Source organism: Microcebus murinus, chromosome 7 (genome assembly GCF_040939455.1).
Source record: "Microcebus murinus isolate Inina chromosome 7, M.murinus_Inina_mat1.0, whole genome shotgun sequence".
Lineage (NCBI taxonomy): Eukaryota > Metazoa > Chordata > Mammalia > Primates > Cheirogaleidae > Microcebus > Microcebus murinus.
Window position 1 is genome coordinate 46,234,355 of NC_134110.1, and position 25,567 is coordinate 46,259,921.

The window sequence follows — 25,567 nt, forward strand, 5'->3', positions numbered from 1 at the left end:
TTGCTCTCTTTTTTGATGATTTGTACTACTGTTTTACTTTTTCATGGTATTATCTATTCCTTTAAAGATTCTAGCCTCTAGTCATTTTATCTTTGGTAGAAAGCTTCACGTTGAACATTTGTCCATATACTGGGGTCACTTATTATTTGTGAACCCCCAGGCACTGTATTTAAAAATTCTGTATAAAGTATCTATTCATATAGTGCTTTTACAACCAAGGAAGCCAGCAACTCTCAGAACCTGAGGATGTATCACATTGTTTCTATGACAATGGAAAGTGACTTTGGAACTCAACAAAGAAAACACATGGGAATGAATTATCAGATTGGCTCTTTCTCATCTGGGAGACAGTCCTCATCCTTAAGGCTGCACTCTGCTGTGAATTACTGTCCTTAGTATTAAATGTGGATTTCTTAGCACTGACTATGTGTGTATCACTATATTTGGTACATATCAACAGATAGTAGATATTGTCCTCACCCTTTTGGGGTTTATGACCCTTAGAAAACTACAAGACAAAGCAAGAGCAGTTCAATACGACAAAACATTGTGACTTAGTACAGGGATTCTTAACCAGGAAACCACAGCTCTGGGAAAGAATATCAGATTCACCTGTTGAACATTTTCACAGTTTAATTACCATTCTGTTGTTCTCCCCACTCTCCCTCTGCTGGTTGTTTCTCCCGTACATTTCTAATCTAGACATTGTCCTCTGAATGAGAACAATCACTTTTGATATTTATTATTAGTGAAAAGGAATTTTCCTCTTTCTCAGGTACACTGAAAGAGAAGTGAAGGATGCAATCTAACATCACAAACGAATGGCTGATACATTTTAGTGGTATTAAAACTCAGAAACTAGTGATTTACTTAGATTGGATGAAATGGGACATAATGCAGAACTTGAAGCATGTGGAGGTTTCCTGAGGTGGTCTCACTTAGGCACAGAGAGAAACGGAAGGAGAACAAAAACAAAGTCACAGAGGAGGGCAGCCAGAGCAGAAGTACACTATGGATGGCCTTTAGGGCAAAGGTATGTTAGTGAGAAATTAACGGCATCAGCCAATCATCACATACTTGAGCACCTACTATTCTTGTGAAAGCAGGATCTGAGGGTGCCTGCCTAGACCAATTTGAGGCTACTTCAATGATCCAGGAGAGGTAATGAGAATCTAGGCTGCACCATTGCAAACAAGGGATTAGAAGTGAGACACGCTAAGGAAAATACTATAGGAATTTATGACTAATAGAAAAAAAAAATCAACTCCAAGTTGCTGAACTTTGCTTTGTAAAATCGATAAAAGCAGTAGTTTTCCAACTGTAACCCTTGTATCACAAAGATTCCATGAAAGTACCTGAGGGATGATGATGTGGGCAGAGACGGCTTCATGAAAAGAGGATGGGCACCATTCAAGGCCCCCTTCCGTTGCTTCAACTAAGGCACGTAAGCTTTTATCTTCTACATTTATTGGATTTTAGGTAAGGATTTCATTAAGTAAAATGGTTTCATTTCTTATAAAAGAAAGGGTTAAAATCACTGAGCTAAACTATAAGCCTTTCAAAGCTAGAACCATGCCTTTTTTTCTGTTGCAATCCTATCTTCAGTCTAATTCATTGTAGGCATTCAATAAATTTTGACAAATCCCCACAGAGACTTGGGAAACTTACAATAGGTCTTGAAATCATCTGTCTTCTACCCTTTAAAATCCAGATTCTAGACCTGTGTTGTCCAATATGATAGCCACTAGCCATTATCTGGCTATTTGAATTTAAATTTATTAGAATTAAATGACACTACAAATTCAGTTCCTTCGTCATACTAGCTAGATTTCAATTGCTCAATAGCAACATGTGACAGTGGCCACTATACTGAATAGCATATATATAGAATATTCCTATCACTGTAGAAAGTTCTACTAGACAGTGCTTCTCTAGACAGATTTCAATGACTATGTGGTATATTGGGTTATCTGGGTAAAACAGTAACACATTAAGGTCACTAACTTGCTACATACTGTCATCAAATATCAAGACATTTCAGAAAATAATTTGGATTTCTGACATCTTAAAAATGATCTATAAAAACAAACAAAATATATATATAATTTCTTCATATTACCTATGTCAATACAAAATGGCAAATTCACTCCAGTGCATAAAAAGGATAAAAACATTCAAAAAGTTCCTCCATGGAATGCATTTAATCTGCATGCCGTCTGTTGCAATGGCTGCACACTGGCCTTCTGCACTCACCTGCACTTTCCTCAGTGGCAGGAACTGCAGCTCATTATCCCTAACACCCAGCAAAGTGCTTGCATACATGGCAGGCCCACAGCAAATATTCACTGAATTAAAATAGGCATTGAATACTAAAGAGCAAAGCTGGGAACAAATGTCCCTTACCATGTCTAAAAGTGATAAGAAGTCAAAAGCCCATTTTTTTTTTTTTTTTGTACAAAAGAGACAGGCTGTGCAAAAGCCAAGCAGTACTACTGGCTTGCTATGATCTTAGATGAATATCAACCTCTTTGTGCTTGGAGCGATAATGGCACTGTGCTCATAGGTTATTATTATACAAATAAACAGCTATTATATGTTTAATGCTAATGGATATTATTAAAGAGAACAACTGTTGCCTGAGGAGTTCCTTGGAGACTTTGCCAATGGAGGGACCGTGCTGGTGAACTGTGCTCACTGAATACTCACGGTGGCTGCTACGTTTATGTTATACTGGCTATCGCTCAGGAGCGGCTGCACAGTCATGGTTGCATTACAGTGCAGATCGTGCAGGGACGTGGCTGCTGCTTCCAGTAAAAAGGCTCCGAAGTAGAAGACAAACACTGTAAAATGGTAGACGAAATCCTGAGAGAGGAGAGAGAAAACATCTATCATTAAAAATAATAATTTTTTTCTGTTCCTTCTTTCAAATGATGAAGTTTAGGTTTAGCAAGATCAAAACATTTAATGAAATGATCTTGACTATACTACATTGGCTATTCATTCTGGCTGCTTTAGCAACAATGTCAGGCTATTAGAATTCAAATGAAAATCAACCAACCCATCTTAACTGGTACAGTGGCAAACCTTCCCATATGCTGAATTTTATCATAAAATATATAATGTCAGTGTAGATTAAGGTGCCATAGATATCAATGTTAATTAACATAATACAAAAAAGGAATAATATATGCCATCTTTAAAATTTAAGTAAAATGGCATTTAAATAACATCATTTTTTATAGTTATATATGTATGCACATATACAGTTTATAATTATTTTGAGTAATTATCATTAGATAATTATCCCATAAACTAAAAGATACAGATTTATAAAATCATACACTTCAATAACATACATCCATATAGTCCATTAAAAACAAATAATAATACTTCTACAAAAAGTGTAAGAACTCAATTATTTATTAGGTTATTTTGCATGTTGGTGGCATCAATGTGAAACAGAATTCTATTAAAATTCACATTGTCTTACCTGAATTAAAATACCATCAACACATTGCTGTTTATTTTTAACAGCTCCCATGTACCAAGTACTTTATGTACATTATTATAACCGCCACTTATTATCTCCATTTTATAGAGAATTTCTTCTTTTCAGTTAAATGACTCTTCCAAATATTAACTTTTGGAGGGAGAACTCAAGACCACATAGCCTATCTGGTTCTAAAGTCCACTTTCTTTTTTTAAAAAATTATTTCAGTTGACAAAAATTATATATATTTATCATCTACATGATGTTTTGAAATATGGAATGGCTACATGGAGCTAATTAACATATGTATTACCTCACATATTTTTTCATGATGAGAACGCTTAAAATCTATTCTTAAGAATACATACATTGTTATTAACTATAGTGACCATGTTGTACAATAGATCTCTTGAACTTATTCCTCCTAACTGAAATTGTGCATCCTTTGATCAACATCTCCCCAGTTTCTCTTCCCCACCTTCTGGTAACCACCACTCTACTGTCTACTTCTATGAGTTCAACTTCTTTAGATTCTACCAGTGAGATCACACAGTATTCATCTTTCTGTGCCTGGCTTATTTCACTTAGCATAATGTCCTCCAGATTCATCCACGTTGTTGCAAATGACAGGAAATCCTCCTTTTTAAAGGCAGGATATTATTCTATTTTATACACACACACACACACACACACACAATTTTCTTTATTCCTTCCTCCAACACTGAGATTGATTCCACATCTTGGCTATTGTGAACAGTGCTGCAATAAACATGGGAGTGCAGGTATCTCTTCCTAATTTCATTTCCTTTGGATAGATACCTAGTAGTGGAATTTCTGAATCATATGGTAGTTCTTAGGACAAGTGTTACATAGTGGCCACGTATCTAATCTATAAGAGAGATATTCAAATATATGTGGTTATTTAACAAATGTTAGTTGATGAAGGTCAAAATCCAAACTCAAATGTCACTACTTTTAGGGATTAAAGGTAAGCTGGATCTTAATCAGTAATAATAATTAAGAAAAATGTATTTGATGTCACTAGGTACTCATTTAACTTAGTAAGGTGGATCCTCAGAAATTGTTTATCTTAAAAAGGAAGGAAAAAATTCGGCAACATGGCCTGCAGCTCTTGGTGTGATCTGGTTTTTGCCTTCTTTACCACCCATGCATCCTTGAATGTCAGCCACTCTGGCCTCATTTTAGTCCCTAGGAAGCACTCTAGAGCATTAGGATGATACTCTCTACACAATGAATTGTTTCTGCCTGGAAAGACTCTTCCCACAGCAATTACTACTTACACCTGACGCTCTCCCTTTCTATTCCTGCCAACTGTGCTTCCTCTCTTTATTTTTAGGAGCATCTGACTTAAACTGTGGTTTAAAGTCTTCTGTCTACTCCCGTTTTTTCCCCTTCTATCTTTTATAGGTGCTGCCACCCAATACACTTCCTGTACTCCTAACTCCATGTGCTTGGGTCATCCTATCCAGCTATCCTTAGGATCCCATATACTCTAAGGCAGAGGTCCTCAAACTTTTAAAATGGGGGGCCAGTTCACTATCCCTGAGACCGTTGGAGAATGCACACTGTGGGCCCGGGACGAGTCAGCTGCTAAGCAGGACAGGCAGCCATGGCAAAATCACCTGGCGGGCCAGATAAATGTCCTAGAAGGGTGGCATGTGGCCTGCGGGCCGTAGTTTGAGGATGCCTGCTCTAAATGTAGTGGGTAAAGACACAGTGTGGACTTTATGGCAATGCCAGTGTGAAAATCACTATGCAGGCTCCTAGAGTTCTAGATCCTGGCATGTAACCTGCAGTGGAGTATTAAGTCTTTGAAAAGCAGCTCCTGGTATACTGCTGGGCCCTGGTAGAGAAGAAACACTTCATCTCGAGACACTAAGTGATTAGGCATCCAGAACTGCTTATTATGAGTTGGGTTCCATGGAAGCCAGCAACTCTCAAAGTCAGGTGGGCCAGCAGCAGTCTTCTTAAGAAGGGAATGGCATATCTGAGACAGATAAGAGCAGGGACGGTTGGCATGAGTCAGCTGCACAAGCAAGTGGGCCAGGGTCCTGTATCACCTACCAGAGTGGAACTGTCCTCCTTCCCTGGCTCATACTATGGCCAAATGGCAGAGGGGCTATCTTATGCAAAGCTGAAGGAGAAAGAGAAAACCCAGGCTTTGTTTAGGAAGAGTTGGTTTGCTATGTGGTTACAGGTGCAAAGGAACAGCAGGTGCATTGTTTATACGGTATAGCCACATTCGGGGTTGGTTTTGAAAGACAGTGGTTAGGGAGTATTTTCCTAATGGGTGGGGCTGAGTGGTGCAGCATGTCACACACTTTGTTTGAAAAGAAAAGTTGCCCAAGGTGAGTCTATACATAGACTCATGGTCAATGGTGAATGGCCTGAGCTTGTCAGGAATGTGGGGAAAAGGATTAAAGGTTCAGAGACAAATGGTTCAGTCTCATAAAAAGAGACACCCATAATAGGTTATTCTCAAAACCCAGGGTATGGATTTGCTTTTCTTTTTCTCAGAACCTCAGCCACCACCTACATTCAGAGATTTACCGAGGCCCTGCTCCATAGGCATCCACTCAACAGCCTCTGACCAAGGAACTGACTTCTCAGCAAAGGAGGAGTGGGAATCGACACAGGGTCATGGGTCACTTCACAACTGCACCATCTGGAAGCTGCTAGCCCATCAGCACCAAGGAATGGCTGGCTGGAGGCACAGCTTGGAGGCACTAGTCTGTGTGGGTCAGTGGTCATCCTTCAGGATGCAGTAGACAGACTAAAGAAGAGTTTTCTACATGGTGGTGTGTCCCCATTGGAACAATGAAAACCTGGGAATAGAAGCAGGAGTTTCTCCACTTACCATAACTCCTGATAACCTGGTTTCTGTCCCTACAACTCTGGGCTCTGCATGGTCAGAGGTCCTGGTCCCCACAAGGGCAGACTCTTGCTAGAGGAGACAGGAAGAGTCCCATTGAACAACAAGCTACAGCTCCTTTGGACTCCTTGTGTCCAGGGAACAAAAGGCAAGAAGAGGAGTCACCATCCTGGCAAGGGTAGTGGACCCTTATCATGGAGAGAAGGCAGGGCTGCTGGAGGTCAGTGAGTACATATGGACCTAGTACATGTGCAACAAGGAAGGCAAGAGGAATTATACGTAAAACTCAGGTGATTGACTTGGGGACTTCTTGGAAGTCTCTCTACCAGATGTGACTATAAACAAACAAATCTAGCAACACTGGTCTGAAATGAGTGACTGCTAGGGGCTCTGACTCCCTCAGGAATGAGGATCTGGATGCACACCAGGTAACTGAGACCAGCAGATATGAGAGCTGAGCAAGAGGAGTGTAAAATGGTCAGTGGAAGAGAGAGCTGATGAATACAAACAGTGGCTCCGAGACCAACGCCAGCAAAGAAGGCTGTAGTTCATCTCTCTAACCTCTCTCTTTTAAGTCTTTCTTTAGAAAGAGATGAAAGCTGGAACACTGGAGGAGCAACTCTCCAAATACGGATGGAGAAATGAAGCCGCATGGTGCAAGGAGTAGACTGTAGCATCCATAATTGTGCACCCCACACATTTTCCTTCAAAAACGAACTTGATGCTCAGCTGTGAGGTGTACGGGTAGTTGACAGCCTCAAGATTTGGTGGATTTGGGATCTGCTACAGTGTTTGAGCCAAAGCCACATTATTCCTAGGTGCCAACTCATGACATCACAGTGAGGATACTAGTGCTTGGCCACTTGTGCCCAACACGAAACTCTCAAAGGGAAGGCTGTGCTCTGCAGTGTTTTTTGGCTAAGACTTTATCCCTCTGTATCAAAATCTGAGACTTTTCAGACTTATCTAACTTCCTCCCTCATTATCTTTTACAGGTGTTATCTCCTCCCTTCTCCTTAAAAAAAACAAAACAAAATTAAAACCAAAACCAAAATCCCAAATTCTTGCACTTTAAATCCATCTTAGAATCTTCTACCCAGTGGAGGTGAGATTATACATATGTTGTTTTGGCTTGCTGGGCTTTCCCTTCTTGGCTATTAAGGTTATTTTAATTAATGCATTAACTGTGTATTGTGTGTGTGTGTTTCTTTTTTACTCCCATTGTTTACAACAACAAACTCTTTGAGAGCTACTACAAGGCCTGTCTTGTTCACCACTTTATTTCTTGGGCCTAGTATAGAACCAGGTACTCAATAAATATTCACAACCACTAGAGAGCTATGCCTACATTTATAACTGGCCATCTTGGGTATTTTATTATAATTCCTGCTACACATAGGATGTGTACAAGAATATACCAAAGCTAGAAAGCTTGGGAAAAAATCCAGGCGCTGCCTATCATGAATATTATTTTAATTCCATGACCAACAAAAACCATAAGAAATATTATAGTCTATATCATAAATAAAAAATACTTCTAGAAAATAAATTTTTGATCAAAATGCATTCTTGCTTCCTTCAAGCATAGTATAAGTTGGCATTAAACTATTATCACAGAGAAAAACAATTATTTTTTGAGCAATTCATGTCTAACAGTTTCAGAATGTAACAATTAAAAATTATTACCATCTGTGACAATTCCATGATATGCATGGCTCAAAATTTTTCTGGCTCAGAGTGTACAAGATACATTACCAAACCTATCAAAAGCAAATCATGAATCAAAATTGACTGCAAATGACGAAAATCACAAAAGAAGAGGGAAAAAGGAACCCTTTCTAAATGGGGGAAATATTTAATAAACTCTTTGAAGGCAAGAGTTGGTTCTTTGAAAGTACACCCACCATATGATGCATCCTGTGCAGTGACAACCACTGTACCATGTGGGGTGTGTTGCTATTACCATTTTTTTCTCAGTAAAAGTAGACTACTCCAGCTAAAAATATCACAGGATAATCATTGCAGGTGACCTATGGAACAGACTGATAGGTCTTTCTAATTTCAATTGTCACTTTTATATAATGATATAATTAAAACAACAACAAAAACTCTAACATTTTATTTTCTAGACTTCAGATATAATGCTATAAATAGGTGGGAAATGCAAATATAGAAAAACAAATTAATACAAATATTAATGATTGTACTCAATATCAAAAATGAGACCCAATAAAAGCAAAAGGAAAAAAAAAGATGGCATAGATATGTTTAATAAGACCAGGAATCATGTCCAAAAAAAATATTGAAGCACTGGTAAAGCCTATCCATCAACTAATTAGAAAGAATGCTGGACACTGGAGGATCCTGGAGACACTACTTTTCCAGGTATTAACCCTTCAGTTGCTGGGCTATTAGGAGATCCAGGAATGTCCCAGAGGAAGAGCCAGGGTGCTGGGTGGCATAGCACTTGGGAAGAGGCAGTAGGTTGGAGCAGTGATTATGCATTAACCAGCACTGAAGTTCCAGCAGGGGTACTGGCCTAATATCATCTGTGAACCTGATACTAAATAACTCAGTAGCCTTTACCAACATCAGGGATCAACTGATTCATTCATATATTGTTATGAGAAAGCCAGGCATTTAGAAAGAGGAATTTAGTATCTATCATTAATGAGAAATTAAGGGAAAAGTGGAGGAGCACACTGTATTAGCAACCTAAAAAAAGGAAGAACTGGCCGGGCGCGGTGGCTCACGCCTGTAATCCTAGCTCTTGGGAGGCCGAGGCGGGCGGATTGCTCAAGGTCAGGAGTTCAAAACCAGCCTGAGCAAGAGCAAGACCCCGTCTCTACTATAAATAGAAAGAAATTAATTGGCCAACTGATATATATATATAAAATTAGCCGGGCATGGTGGCGCATGCCTGTAGTCCCAGCTACTCGGGAGGCTGAGGCAGAAAGGATCGCTTGAGCCCAGGAGTTTGAGGTTGCTGTGAGCTAGGCTGACGCCACGGCACTCACTCTAGCCTGGACAACAAAGCGAGACTCTGTCTCAAAAAAAAAAAAAAAAAAAAAGGAAGAACTTTTAAAGTTCAAAACTGCAAGCCTCAGTGTCTTTCAGGAGTTACAATGATTGCTGATTCCTTACTATAGTCCAGACTAAGCACTTTATAATATACTATTTCCATTATTCTTTAACAGCATCTGATGAAGTAAGTAGTATTATTACCATTTTATAGACAAAGAGATTAAAATTTAGAAAAGTTAACTATTTTGCCCAAAGCTATGCAGATACTAAACAAACCAGGCCTAAGCTGCAAGCCTGTGCAGTATGTAACCACTGCACACCACTTCCTTCTTAGCTTTATGCTAAGCCAGGCCATTTGTACTCAGCCTGGTGTAAAGGACAGCACATTCGATAGACTTCACCGCTGATAACATTTGAGATTACAGTTCCTCTTATGCTCTATAAACGAATCAAGAACAGGTATTTTCCTCTAACATCTGCTTTACAGCTGCTGAATAATATATGAATACTATTAAGCTTGAAAGGAACATACATAAAAAGCCTATTTGAAGGTCTGGTTAAAGTTTCTAAACACAAAAGTGTGATCAGCATCTAACGGTGGTTCTTCATGACCTTCACTAAACATCATCCATCATAGATTAGAACTTGTGATCCACTGGGCCATTCTAAAATAATCTCAGTGAGTGAATGACCACAAGCATGAAAGAGAGGCTCCACATATCACACAGAAAAATGAAAAGTAAGTTGATCTGATTTAATGGTGCCGTCATTTTAAAAATTGTGTTAATTGCAAATTCGTTTTTTAAATCTTACCCATTCTTGTTAATTTAGGGCAGGGATTGATTAGAAATATAAAACATTCCCTTTTCTAAGTAGTTTGAGAGCAGGACATATAACTACTTGTTTTTTCAAAAGGATATATATATATATATATATATATATATATATATATATATATATACACACACATATTTAAATATCTGAAGCAGAAATCAATGAAAAATTTCAGGATATGTGGGACAACATCCATCTCCCAAAGGCACCCGTTCAATTGTTCAATAATTGTAATGCAATTACTTTGCTAGATGAAATGAAACAGTTTCTGAGTAAAAGTCATCTATGTCATAAAGGAGTAACAGTGATTTTTCACCTCTATCAACATGGGAATTTCACAAATGGGAACCTTGCTGTCCAGCAAAGCAATCACAAGACACTGCAGTAGCCCCTGTCGTCTGACTTACCCTCTCTCATTAGCACCATCAAACAGAACAGGGACTCAGGCATTTCAGAACAGAATGAGATAAAAATTTCTCACATTTTCTTACAATAGACTTAAAATAAAAATCCCTTACCAGGAAATTCCAGTTGGCATCAATTTGGGTCACCATGCCAGAGAGAAACACACCCAGGAAGAGAAGGGAAAAGAAAAAGGCTGTCACGGACACAAACATGACCCATCCTTGTAGCAGAGGTAGAGGAACATTGGAGGAGGCAACCAAAATCCAGACAAGACCCCCGAACAGCTGGGGAAAAAAAAAGACAAGGGTAATTGGTTTCTTTAAAAGATATATTTTTTGCAACATAATTAAACATGCTTGTATGACCTTCGCTATTACCTTATTTTCCTCCCCAGACCTTTGCACACATTCCTGCAACTCCATCCATCCTCTTTTCTTTATAATTGTGTGAGACGCCTTCTTTCCTTGGGTGCAAGACCTCTTACTTGGAGGTCTGATCTAACCCTGTACCTGTGTCTTCAGGTTGGACTCTCTTCCTCAGCCCACGGACATGCCCAGCATCCCTTCATTCCCTTCCTTTGACTGCTGCCTAACTACCACCCTTTTCACTATTTTCTTTTTCAGTCAACTATTTTTATAAGTTCATCCTTGTTTGGTCTCCACTTTTTCCCTTTGTAGTTGCTCTTCCCACCATTATAAACCTATAAACCGGCTTCTGCTTTCACTGCTTCTTAGAAAGCTTATTAGTTAAAAAAAAAAAAAAAAAAAAAAAAAAAAAAAAGCAAAAGCTATACCTAATTTGTCATATCCAATGGTCATTTTTTAGTCTTTACCATTCCCCTATTTATGCATTTGATATTATTGTTATATGCAGTTCTATATATTGTATAATAGTTGCAGCTGCTGTACATGATGGTAAACAAAAGCTACCATCATTCACTGAATATCTACTATGTGCTGGACATGGGAATAAGTACTTTAGATATACATGGATCTAACAGTCAATAAATACCTATTACATGTAAGGCACTATGCCAGGTGCTGGGAATTAAATGGTAAACAAGTCACACTTGGTCTCTGTTAGCACAGAACTCAATCTATTAGAGAAAAGAGACAACTAAGCAAGTGATTAAAATGCCGCTTCATAAATACCACAGTTGGGCAACTGAGCACTGAAGGCCTATACGGCAAGGGCTATAAATCCAGATTTGAAAAGTTGAGAAACACATCACAGAAGTAACACTCCAAAGGAAAGAGCTAGGGGGCGAGAGGGGGAGGGGATTCTAGCAGGGAAGATGAGTCTTGGGGTGACCTGGTGGGAGCTGAGAGAGAGCCCAGCACAGGTAAGGAACAGAGCCCCATGTGACAGGAGTAGTATGCATCAAGTGGGGAACAGTGAGAGCTGCAAGGAGACTAAGGTGAAGGACCCTGAAGGTCAGACCCGGAGCTGAACTTCACCCAAGCTAATGGGAAAGCCACCATCATCCTGAGGAGAAACTAGCACGATCAAGATTTGCACTTAGTTCCTCTCTGGCTAGCATGTGAAAATGAACTGGAGGGGAAAGGAGGGCAAGCTGGGGGGCCACGCTGGAGAGTGTTATGCCAACAGAGTGTACATCAGAATCAGAGCACTGAGTACAGCCAGGAGGGAATGGGTTAAAGGGAAATTTAGAAGTAGATGTGATGATGTCGGTGACTGGTTAGATGTGGGATGTGACAGAAAAAGAACAGATAAGGAAAACACCCACATTTCTGGCTTGGGTAACTAGGATTGACTGAGAGAACACAGGAGGAGAAATGAGGGGAGGGGGTTTTACGAACACCACCAGTCTCTGCTATACTACCACTAAAGCAAAAAACGCTATGCGTGCTTTGCATGGCATTCCAGGCCTCTTGTATTCTGACTTGTCTTTTTCATTCTCTCTCTTACCACTATGCCCCTAACATTTTGTTGATAGGGGATAAACAATCCACAGTTCAAAGACAAAGATTTTTCACATCTGAGTGGTGTGGCCCAGAATGTCTTTCCCTCCCCATGCGTATTTGAGAAACTCCCCCTCATATGTAATCTTGAGCACATCATATAAAAAAATTTTCCTGAGTTCCACTCCATGCTCAGTTACCTCTCCCTCCTCTGGGCAACCTCCTTATGAGGGATTTGTTACATCCATGAGACACACTGTAACTGAATCCCCTGGGTTTTCAGTCCATCTGCACTACCAGATCTTGGCAGCTACTGGTTCATACATCTTGGCACGCCAAGCCATTTACTAATCAACATAGTAATCCTTTCCCATCAGTCAGGTACCATGCTGGACTTGGAACACAAAAACTAGATTATATACCTGCCCGGAAGACACCTCAAGCAAAGTGGGAATCAATCTGTCTGTCTGTCCGTCTGTCCCTCTCTCTCTCTCTCTCCACCCACCCCCGACATACACACTCAAATATTTGCTTGGGGAACAAACTCGTATCCATATGAGAATACTCTGAGTTCCAAATATTAAAAATAATCATCTGTATCTTACATCTTAAGTATCTAGATATCCAAATTGCATAAATAACTAAAAGTTAAAAACGCAACTTTTAATTCAAGTTTCATAAAAGGGCCCAGTCATATAATTTTTTTTTCTTTTTAGCAATAATACAGAACCCAGTCATATAATTTGTTATTACTTTGAAGAAACATTTTTGAAAGCATAATAAATGATCACTTGAGCAATAATAACTAAATCACCAGTCTAATAAACTTATAATTGTGGTGTATACTTCAAGTCCTAATTTCAAATAAAAAATTAACTATCGATCCAGAAAGTTTTATGAAATAAATCTAAACATTACAAATGCATATTAAAATTTTAATCACCAATGTATCAGTGACTATAAATGAAATAAACTTGTTCCTGGTAAAAGATCATCTACTTTTTCATACTATTTAATAAATATTTGAAGATGGTAAAGAATGTCTTCAATGGGTCAATCTTTCCCAGTTTCTTCTTGATGGCAGTCTTTTCTTATTATCCCACTATGAATAACCTACATTACTCTAAATACAGTTTAAGAAATGTATGTCATTATTAAATATCTTTTCATTTCACAGTCATTTGCTAAGAACCTATGTACACATATAAGGGATAAAAAAGAACAATTGGCCACTGTTTAGTATGGGCAGGCAAACCCAAGTAGATAAGCATAATAATATGATTTAGGGATTGTGACAAATTCATACCTCTAAAGAAAAGGCTATATGATTCTTTGGAAATAAATACAGCGTTTAATAAACCCAGCCTGGCCCTCAAATAGGCCAAGCCTACTGCTATGGACTGCAGAAGAACGCTCAAGAAAAAACAAAAGAGGCAAGGTTCTGTCACCCGGAGCTCTAAATAAGGCAGAAATAGACACCATTAAATCTGATTCAGGAGCAGATTGTGGTGAGTGCTATAAAAAGAGCTCAGCATAGTGTGCTCTGAGAGGCTGGGAGAGGGGAGAAGAAATAAAACGGGAGGAATCGGGAAAGGTAGGCAGGGGAAGCAGGTTTTAAAGTAAATTTCAGGACAAACCAAGGCTCTGACAGGGTAGGTTATACTGCGAAACAGCATAGATTATTCGTTTTGCACTCAGTTACAGCCTGTCCAATACCTCAAAGGCTTGGAAAAGAAATAAGTGCTATGAGAAAAGTGATCCTCATCTGTGGTGTGTGTGTGGCATGTAAAGGGGAGAGAAGGGGTGTATGATGCCCCCTCGCTCCCACAGACTCATACACGACATCCCTGGGTAAGAGATTCTGTGCAATCCAGGCTAGCTTGGGGAGAGAGAGGATGGGCCAGAGAACATAACGAAGCCCACTTTGGAGAGCCACCTTCCTCATGTTAACAGTGATGGACTGGGTCACTCTGGCCTCAACACAATTATTCTTCCATATTTCATGATTTCCTTTTGACAAAAGCTATCTTTTCTCTCGAGCTTCCCAACCTGGCTCCAACTTTAAAAATTGAGCTTTTAATAACATTACCAATGCTCAGTATTGCTATTCACTTTATCCAATTCTAGGCTTTAGTAAACCCAGTATTTATAAGACAGGGTTAATTATCAGCACCCCTGTTTAGTAGCGATGACTCTGGAAGGCACCCTGTTTTTACAGGTGTAAAGCAGGGCACAAAAATGGTTACAATATGAGGGAGAATAGAAAATAAATTTCTGCAACCACTGCTGAGTATGCACACTGTGAAGAAAGGTATCTGAAATGACATGTTATGCCCATGGTGTTCTCATCTTGGATCTGACTCCACATTCTACCCTCTTCTCTGTCACCGCCTTCCCACTGCTCTCTAGTGTCCCCAAAAGTCCAATAATTATATATAAAACTACCAAATGCACCTCAAATCGGAATATTTTAAGGAACTAAGTCAGGGCTATGACCTCAAATCTCAGGCTCTAACAAAAAGACTACCCTATTTCCAGGCAATGTGAAGATAAAACCCTCTTAGATAGGTAGATATCAGCCTTCCTGTGACCCGGTACTTCTCATCTTCTTAACCCAACCTTAGGTTGTACTAGGCACACACTACAAGTACTCAAATATGTTCTGAGTTGCAGTTACTAAATTGCTACACATTCCTAAAACAACTGATTGTCTTTGTGGTTTAAGATGACTTTGTTACGTTAGTTTGGCCTCTGCAGGCCAGGAGGGTGTGACTTGGCTGAATCCCTCTCATAAGAAAACCACTGACATATTCATCCACAAATCACACTAAATTGAACCCACAGAGCTGAAGTTAAAACATGTTTTCACTAGAAACTGTGGACTGGTAAAAATACATAGTCCTATGGGGAAGCATGGTATTGAGTAAGCAGCAAGTCTTGCAATTCTGGCTGCAGGGATTGTAGCCTTCTCGACTTGTCTCCTATTTGGATGGTCACCTCATGTTCCCAAAGGATTCCTTTGGCAAATACCCTTTTTCTCTTCAAATGTCATTTATTTCCTAATAACCTGCTTTTAAACATGCCCTCTGACATCTTAGCTAATAATTTCCAAACCAATCTGACACCTCCATCTTAGTATATCCACCAGGTGAACAGGCTAATTTCTCACTCTAACCTATTTTTAGTTGACGCCTGGAACAAGAACAGGGAAAGGCATGTGAATCCTGAAGACATAAAGACTACCCCTAAGGAAAAATATTTTATTATTTAGAACTTTCTGTATACTACCCCTCTTTCTAATTTCCTATTATCTACATATCGGACATTTCATTACTCAATTGTAGTGAGAGTGAACAATAAACAGGCCTGGAGGAAAACTGAAAAAAAAAATTGTATCGCAGTCTGGCTTATAGAGTTAGTTTAAGAGGTTGAAGCTAATGGTGATAACAAAACTATTAGCTAACACTTACTGAGCTCTTACATTCCACGTACTGTTCTAAGGGTTTTATTTGTGCCAATTTAATCCTCACAACCTCTGAGAGACAATAATATTTCCACTTTACAGATAAGTTAACTGAGGTCCAGATCCATTAATAACTTGTTCCAAGCTATACAGTTAATAAATGTTAGACCCAGAATTTGAACCTGGCAATTGGCTTCCAGAGTTCATGATTTTAACATTATACTATTCTGCCTCTCTCTGAGCTTAATGTTCATTTGAGAGCAGGGTTTCCATCCATTTTCCATATGATTCCCTAAAATCATATAAAATTGAGTAGATAAGTATATATGCATTTTTCTGAGGACACAATCCACACCTTTCAACAGAATCCCAAAGGGGTTTGTGGCATACCCTAACCAAAGTTCAGAACACCTTATCTACTTGTTAACCCCTATTCTGATGGATGTTCACTTACTGGGTACCTGCACATGAAATATCATGGTTATACAAGTGTTTAATATGTTCAGAAATTTATCATCTAGAAAAAAAGATTACCTACAACTAGCTCCATTTTTATACACAATTTGTATTTTGAAAGATTTCTTTTTTAAAACTGGAAACAGGCCGGGCGCTGTGGCTCACGCCTGTAATCCTAGCTCTTGGGAGGCCGAGGCGGGCGGATTGCTCAAGGTCAGGAGTTCAAAACCAGCCTGAGCAAGAGCGAGACCCCGTCTCTACTATAAATAGAAAGAAATTAATTGGCCAACTGATATATATATAAAAAATTAGCCGGGCATGGTGGCGCATGCCTGTAGTCCCAGCTACCCGGGAGGCTGAGGCAGAAGGATCACTCGAGCCCAGGAGTTTGAGGTTGCTGTGAGCTAGGCTGACGCCACGGCACTCACTCTAGCCTGGGCAACAAAGCGAGACTCTGTCTCAAAAAAAAAAAAAAAAAAAACTGGAAACATATTTCAGTCAACAGATGCAATATAACAACTGATGGATGAATTTACCCAGAGCCCACACAAGTGCGAATTCATTCACAATGTAACCACACTCCAGTGGTAACACAACTAGAGCACACTGCTGCATCCTCCCCAAGCTCAAGCTCACCTTTTCCCTTGCAATGCTCCTTTTCCTACCACCCTCTCTTTGCACTCCAGCCTCTGGCTCTCGTCCCCTGAACACAGAGAAGTGATCACACTTGTCCATGCTTCTGCCTAGCTGACTTCCAGTAAAATTTTTGCTGGGTAACTAAACTCCAGGACCACGTCTTTGAGAAAGGCTTCCCTGGCTGGATGCCATCCCTTGGTGCTTCCGTGGTTACCGATGCGTGTATCCTCCTTAGCACTGACGAAGACTGATTGAAATCATGGATCCACACGCCTGTTTCACCCACTGGCCTGTGAGATCAGTGTCAGTGGCACTGCCCTGTGACACCTTTGTATGCTCCAAACATAGGACAAAATGCTGTCTGTAGTCCTCAATCGTATCCTCCTTGAAATGAATGGAAACCAACCAGCACGTGTCATGAACAGTTCCAGAAGACAATGCTACACAAGTGCAGCTTGAGATGCTAGGAACACACTGCCGTGTGGAGCCCAATTCATTCCCTGGTATGTGGTGGGTGTTCAAAAATAGGCACGGAGACTAGTGAAGCAGGAACATGTACTTCTCAATTTCCAAGTTATTACTGGCAATACCCACCATCTAGTACAAGATCTCAGGAGGCTGAGGTGGAAAGTTAGAGGAAAGTTGGCACCTCTTGCTAGTCCAGTTCATGACACCCAATCTTTAATCTTCTTTGGGCCCTACGTTTGCCCAGATGACCTGTTCTTACTGCAACTGCCATTGGAACACTTGAGCAGGGTAAATCTTGTGCCTTCCCCACTGCCTCCTACTCCCTTCCATCAATCCCCATTTGTCCTCTAACCATGCGGACTTTCATCTAAACTGGTCCTGGACTAGCCCTGGTACAGGCTTGAATTAGAAGGATAGGTCAGCAAGGTTTTTATTTTATTTTAATTAGGGAAAGAAAAACAAAACACATTCTGGGAATTAACTCAAGAAATTTTATATATATATATATCTTATGAATAAAATATACTAATTGCAAAAGAAGTTTTGCTTTTTAGCTTTACATTTAAAAACTTTAAAAAAATATGTTTGGAAGTACGGTAAAGAGTTATAATTTCTTCCTCCTCATCTGACCCAAACTTCCCTTTCAGTCATTTAAATAGAACTAAAACACTAACCCTAAAATGGAAAGTACATATTATAGAGGAGAAATATGTTCTGGCCCTTTTTTGTTCTTGTTTATAATTCCCCTTGATTTTGGAAATACTCTTTTCATGTGAGTAGGTAACTAGTTATCACACAGGTTAAAAATGTTCCTGCATGCCAATGCCCTGACATGGGCAAACAGCACACAAATCACTGCCTCTTTTTTCTTGCTTTTTACCTCTCTCCTTCTGAAAGCCATTACACAAAAGTTAGGAGTGTCACTTTCATATATGGTGTCTACAAAAGGACGTGGTCCTCTCCTATAAACTAGGGCACTTAGGAAATTCAGGTCAAACTGTATATACCTGGAGAAGAATTATGGCCTTTTAAGAGTTGGGTGAGACTTAAGAGGGCATCTACCTGAAAGCTCCCTTTCTCCACTCCAGCCCATTCCTTCAGACTACTTTCACATACCACTAAGTTAGCAGTACAGAACAATCACACAGTGTTTGCTAAGTACTGCCTGTGCACTGTGTCAGGCACACCAACTGGGTTCCCGTCCTTTGTCATCACCCTGTCCCTTCTATTCAGCCATATCCATTTAAATATGCCATGCCCACAGTTCCTGTCACCAGGTACAACACTGCCTGGGCTCTACAAAACAAATCTCTTCTCCTTGACTTTTTCCTTTGGTGCTCAAGGTGAATCTTTCCAGCAACTTGGTTTAAAGTTTTCCATATTTCAGTAGTTCATATTTTTTAATAGGGCTGCCAGTCAGGGCAAACGATTACTGGCCATAATCTTTGGCAGGGATATTGGTTTATTTTCTCTTGTGAAACTTTAAAGGTTCTTTTCATGTGGTTAGAGATTTTTTTTTAACCCAGAGGCAAAGGAAAAAATCTTACAATCTTATAGGATTAAAACTTGTTTAGAGAGGTAAACATGTCTACTGACAGACCCTTGTGCCCACTGCAAGCACACAATATCCCTTTGCAATCAAAATTTATTTTCCAGGCAATAAAAGAAAACTTTATACATCAGAACACATAAGTATTAGTCAGTCTAGAGTTAAAACCTTTGAAAATAACCTGGAGTCCCTTCTATAGATTCATCTGCATGATTGTACCTGCCTTCTCCACAACTCCTTTCTCACCATCATCCTTTCATTTGTTTTTCTGGCATAATTCCTTTGAGTTACATATTATATTTAAGTTTAGTCTAGCATTATTTTAGGGCATGCCAAACTTTACATACTTGGCTGACCTCTTAAACCTCAAATCTCCCTCTGTTCTTTTCCATACTTCTTTTCTTGGCCCCAGTTCAGGGTCTCATCATCCCTTATCTAAACTATTGCAATAAGCTCCCCTAACTGATCTCCTTGCCTTCAATCTCTCTGTTTTACAACCAAACTTCATTGCTCAAAGACTTCTGATCAAGTTTATTCCTGCCCTTCAGCAGCTCCCTAGCACAGACAGAATAAATTCAATGCCTTGGCCTAATATTTCTCAGCAAACCACAACCTGGGCCCTATCTGTTCTTTTTCCTCCTCCTTATACCACCTTTCCATGTGTCATGGCAAAAAACTAACAGCTAAAATCTTCATGCTATGGTCTTTCTTGCCTCTGGGATTTGTACGTGCCCTTGTTTCCACCTGGAATTCTCTTTCCTACTTTCTACTGAAGTGCTCATCACTTAAGGCGAAACTCAAATGTCACCACCCAATTAAAGCTGCCTGACCTGGCCTCTCCAGTAGGCAGATGTACTCTATCCTGCTTTTCCACAATACCGTTCATAAGCCTACTTAGCACTTTATACATAGCACTGTAATTCTTTCTTCACTTTATGTTCTGCCAAATAGTAATTTCTTTTAAGGGTAGGAACTATGTTAATTATTTTATTTCCAGGACATAAAATAATGCCTGATGCACAGTACATTTTTAATTATAAGTTAAATAAAAGTATTGTGGCACCCAAAGCACCATGGTTGGACATATGTGAAAAAGAATCCTAGAATATCTCCCAAAAAGAGAAATGTTGGGTGGGCACAGTGGCTCACACCTATAATCCCAGCACTTTGGGAAGCCAAGACTGCTTGAGGTCAGGAGTTCAAGACTACCCTGAGTAACATGGTGAGTCCCCCATCTTTACAAAAAATATAAAAATTAGCCAGGTGTGGTAATATACATCTATAGACCCCACTACTTGGGAGGCTAAGGTAGGAGGATCAGTGTGAGCCCAGGAGTTTGAGGTTACAGTGAGCTACGATGACACGACTGCACTCCAGCTCAGGTAAAAGAGTGAGACCCTGCCTCAAAAAGAGAAAGAGAGAAGTGTGAATAACTTGGGGAATATATTTTCCTAAAAATTAAAACTGTAAAATAATACACAATGATGTCAATATTGACCTTTAATCTTTTACATGATTAATACTGTTACATTCAGTCTTTTTCTGTGCATTTTACACAGTAATCTCATTGAGGACAGAGACCCTAAATATCTTGTTCAGCCCAATTGTACAGATGCTCCAAAGTCATGTTTTAAAAAATAGACAGACTCATCTGGAAAATGCTTTAGCTGTAGTTCACTTCCCATACTTTTTTTGTCCCTGAAAGGTAGTTATTTTTGTGCATATCCTTTCAATTAGGTTATGAGGTCTTTCAAGCGGGGAAGGGGCTAAACATTGTTCCCAAAAGAATGCCTTGCATACAGTAGGAATGCAATAAATACTTAATGACTTAGAAAAATCTTCATTCAGGAAACATGGAGAGATTTTGAAAATGTGAACTTTTAAAGACGATGTTTTCCATCCTAAACCAAAAGACTTCACTTTGCAATACTAACTTTGTATTAAACTCTTTGTGGCAAGCAGCATTGGTAAGTATAGCCGAGGCCAAAAACCAATGGGCTGACAATTTAGGTATCTATGAATGAAACACACCTATTTCAAAAAAAAAATACACTATTTATGTGAGGTTGTATGAAGCCAGCCAGTGCTTTAATGCTTTACCTGGTACTGGCGGGCTGGCACTATTTATATCTTCTGTGTTATCTCCCTAAGAGATGGCCTATGTCTGTGAGATTGTGAATAGAGTCCAATAATGGGGATTGAGATTGAATTCTTCGAACAAAGTTAAATGGTTAGTATGAGAATTGAACTCCAAGATCATGGTCCCACATTAGCTTAGTTAACTACTGATAGCTCAGTACATTTTCATCAGGTACAGTTTCCACATGTTAAGTTTCAGAAGGAAACAGGACATAAATGAAGAAATCTTTTTTTTGTTTGTTTGTTTTTTTTGAGACAGAATCTTGGTTTTGTTGCCCAGGCTAGAGTGAGTACCATGGCATCAGCCTAGCTCACAGCAACCTCAAACTCCTGGGCTCAAGCAAATCCTTCTGCCTCAGCCTCCCGAGTAGCTGGGACTACAGGCATGCACCACCATGCCCGGCTAATTTTTTTCTATATATATTAGTTGGCCAATTAATTTCTTTCTATTTATAGTAGAGACAGGGTCTCGCTCTTGCTCAGGCTGGTTTCGAACTCCTGACATCAAGCAATCCGCTTGCCTTGGCCTCCCAGAGTGCTAGGATTATAGGTGTGAGCCACCACGCCCGGCCAAGAAATCTTAAAGATACGTGGATTTGAATAGAAAGTCAAAACTAAGAAAGAATTTGGGGGTATCTAGAAATACTGCCAGAGGTCCCTAGAATAGAGAACACCTAGCATTTAGTATTGTACCTGGGAATTCTTACATTTAATCTACAGGGTGAGAAATTTCTGAAGAGGAGCCATGGAAGACTGAACATCTTAAAGGAATCAGAAAATTAGAGAGAAAAATGAGAAATCTAGGAGTGAAGGTGCTTCAAAAATGTTTACTTAGCCCCTACCCATACATCCACTCAAGGTGGGCATTTTAGATACAGGGGTAACAAGGCAGGTTTGACTCCTGCTCTCTTAAAGCATATACTCCAATATCTCTAAGCAGTTCAGAAGAATGAGAGCCATGAAGAAGCTATAGTTTGACTCCAGTGTGATCTCGTTTCTATTTCATTGGAACATACTCGTCCTTTTTAATGGAGGTTTATATTCAAGTAAAAGAGATAAGAGAGATCTAAATTTTAAACCTAACAAGCTATTCAACCATAGAAAGTGAAAAGCAAACTAAAATGCTTTTGGAAGTGATGTTGTTCTATCTAGATAAAAGTCCACGACATGTTTCAGGAGATAAGAAGCCAGAGGAAATGAAGAGATAAAAGGAACAGATTGGATACTTTTGTGAGTCTAGGATGGCTGCTAGTATGAGGAGTGGTGGAAGTATTAGCAGACAGAGCAAATTCACATTTGCAAGAGAAGAAATGTCCTCCTCTACAGGGGCTCCCAGCGATAACTGTATATCAGACTATCCAGGGAAGCTTAAAAAAATAAATAAATAAACTGGCAGACTCAGGGCATTCCCCAGAGAGTGTGATTTAATTAGTCTGGGCTGGCAACAGTATTTTTAAAAGCTGCCCAGGTTTTTAAGTATAACAAGAGTTGAGAACCAGCCACTGGGCAAGATGAAAAAGAGATATGGGGTGAGGGGGAGGAGAAATTCAATAAATCACCTTCTACTTTTTTCCCTCAGAATTAGGCCATGTTTTCCAAAAGTATGACATGGCCACAGGTGGTTCTTGAGATGGTATTTGATTTGATGGCACATAAATAAGCCTTCTTTGCATATAATCCGTGTGTGTGTGTGTGTGTATATATATGTATATATATATATACACACACACATATACATATATACACATATATTTACACACATATATAAAATATACATTCAAATAAATATTAGAAAAATATAAATATCAGAATATAAAATATGAAATGTATATTATTGCTTAAGATGAGGCTAAGATAGGTAATGAAGTTTAGAAAGTGAATAGTCTGTAAATTCTAGCACAGGTGGAATGCAGACATGGATAGGGTAAGAACTTCTAAAAGAGGGAGGCAAAAAACTGGAGCTTGGGGAACATGGAACTAAAGTAGCCCAGAACCTATGAAATCTTTCTTCCCATATCTTCCTGTTCTAAACAAGCCTCCCTCCCACAGCAATGCAGCCAGCCCAATGCCATCCTCTCTCTGCTCTTCCCACATGGATGTCTGCACCTCATCCCAAGCACTCAGATGCTTCTCAACTGGGCTTGAACTCAAACCAGCCTGGCAGTCATGATCTGATTACTGATGTCATAGCCTGGAACTCACTTGCGTTTCCTCTTTCAGAATCAAATCTCAGCTAAACTTAACTTAGGGTGGCTGGGCCACCTGAGCATAATAGGGCAGAAAACCAATGCTCACGAGGTGTTCCAGCCCCAAAAGCACAAAAGTGAAACCAAACTGACCCAAATCCAGGTTATGTAAACTCAAAGGAGAGGGTGAGGGGAGGGCTGAAAACCCCAAACCAAGCAAACAAAAAAAGCCTGCAGGAAAGGTACTAACTCTCTAGCATTTCACTTTTTATTTGCCATTCACAGAGCATGATGCAACCTCAGGTTGCCCAATTCATATTTGCCCATTTTCCCCTTGTCCACAGTAAGCTTCAAAAGCTTCCAACTCCACGAATTCTTTTCAAAAGTTCGTGTCTAGCCCCAAAAGATTGTAGGATAGGCCAGGTAACTTCACCTTTACTTGGGCCCAAAAGAGTGTGCTGAGAAGGTGTGGAGTTGTAGAGGTATTGTAGGACGGGAGGAGGTGCAAAGGCAGGCAGAGAAGGTGACAGCCACCTTTCCCCCACTATTCTCACGCCCACTGGATTAGAATCTGCCAAGGACAACATACATACCTTTCCCCCTGCCCTGGCACCTGAGCCCAGCTCCTCTCCCCAATCCAAAGGGCACTAATGAAGGCAAGGGTGAATGGGGAATAAAAATATGCTCCAGTCTTCAGCCCTCCTCCTCTTCCTGGTGCCTTCCACCCCCGTTTTCCACAGTGTGGCAGCCTCCTGGTCACCCAGTCATGGCTACACCTTTGCACCACCCAACAAAATGGCAGGTTAGCAATAGGCGAGGCCAAGAGCACCCGAGATTGCTCTAGACAAGCACAGCCCCTGGCCAAGTCCTGCCTCTGAAGGCTGCTCCGAGACCCAACACCCTTCTCCCATCAAAGTCCCCAATCCTCGGCCCTGCCTAGTTGCTGCTAGCTCTCTCGGGGCCATTTCCGTCGCCCGCTAGGGAGCAGGTGCCAGCGTAACAGGTGCCAGGCGAGAGGGCCCCGGCGGCTGCGCCAGGCAAGGGGAGGACCCCGGGAGGGGGCGCAGGAAAAGGCCAGGTCGAAGGGAGGGAGGCTGCCAGCGGGAGCAGGGGGACACAGCGGGGGACAAGGATGCTGCTGCCGGTCGTCGCTCCCGGGCGCGACCCTCGCCGAAGCTACCCCACTTACAATCTCCAGGCAGACGAAGGCGCCCGAGTAGGTCCGCAGGAAGTCGGGGCCGGCAGGCAGGGTCACCCGGGGCGCCGGGAAGGACACGGCGGGGTTCGGAGGCGGCGGGACTGGCGCTCCGCCGGCCGACATGCTGCTGCTGCCGCTGCTGCGTCTCCGCGCGCCGCCGCGGCCGCCGCCGCCTCCCGCCTCCGCCTCCCGGTTCCCGCCGCCGCCGCTCGGGTCTGCGGGGTCCGGGTGCGCCGCGCGGGAGTGGGCGTGGCCACGCGGGCCTCCGGCGGGCGACGCCCCGCCCCGTCACGTGGGCCCAGGTGAGCGCGCCTCCGCCCTGGCGCCCGCGCTGGTCACGTGCACAGGTGAGACCGCCTGGCTGGCGCGGTCCTTCCTGCTTGGCTCTCGTCGCCCAGTGCTCTCTGGAGCGTCCCCAAGGCCGGTCCCCGCAGCTCTAGTGTTCGTTTTTACCTCGTATCCCTCTTAGGTTCCACCTGTTCTCTCCACCTGTTTCCCCCCAACTCTCACCGCCCGCCCTCGCCCTCTCTCCTCAATTTGACAGAAACACAGGTCTTGGGGGCTGTGACTGCAAAGGTAAAATCAAGGTCACCAGTCATACCCGAAAAGTGGTGTGTATATGTTTTAAATGGGCCTCTAGTGGCATTTTTAAAACGCCACTCGGGCAGCAACCGAGTCAGATGAGTCAGCTCCAACACCATTGGGGATGGATCCCGGACGAGTAACCGAGGCTTTGCGCTCTGGGGGTGCCCTTGTCTGAAATGGGCATGAGCGTGCCTACCTCTCATACATGTGCGGATTCCACGATATAACATGAAAGGAGTTTAGCGTATAGTAAGTGCTCCTTAAGTGGTAGTTTATATGATGACACCTATATTCCTAATTTTTACGCACTGCAGGTATT

General features: G+C 41.0%; 1 protein-coding gene across 1 annotated transcript in view; it reads right to left on the reverse strand.

The window, feature by feature from the left end:
- The window catches only part of MAL2 (mal, T cell differentiation protein 2), a 35,915-nt gene extending 10,992 nt beyond the window's left edge, over nt 1-24,923 (reverse strand). Inside the window, exons 1-3 of the mRNA XM_012753805.3 lie at nt 24,655-24,923; nt 10,760-10,930; nt 2,707-2,862 (exon numbers count right to left, since the gene is read on the reverse strand). Coding sequence (XP_012609259.2) covers nt 2,707-2,862; nt 10,760-10,930; nt 24,655-24,786 — 459 coding nt within the window. The 5' untranslated portion in view covers nt 24,787-24,923. The remainder of the gene's footprint in view (nt 1-2,706; nt 2,863-10,759; nt 10,931-24,654) is intronic.
- Between the last annotated feature and the right edge of the window lie 644 nt (nt 24,924-25,567).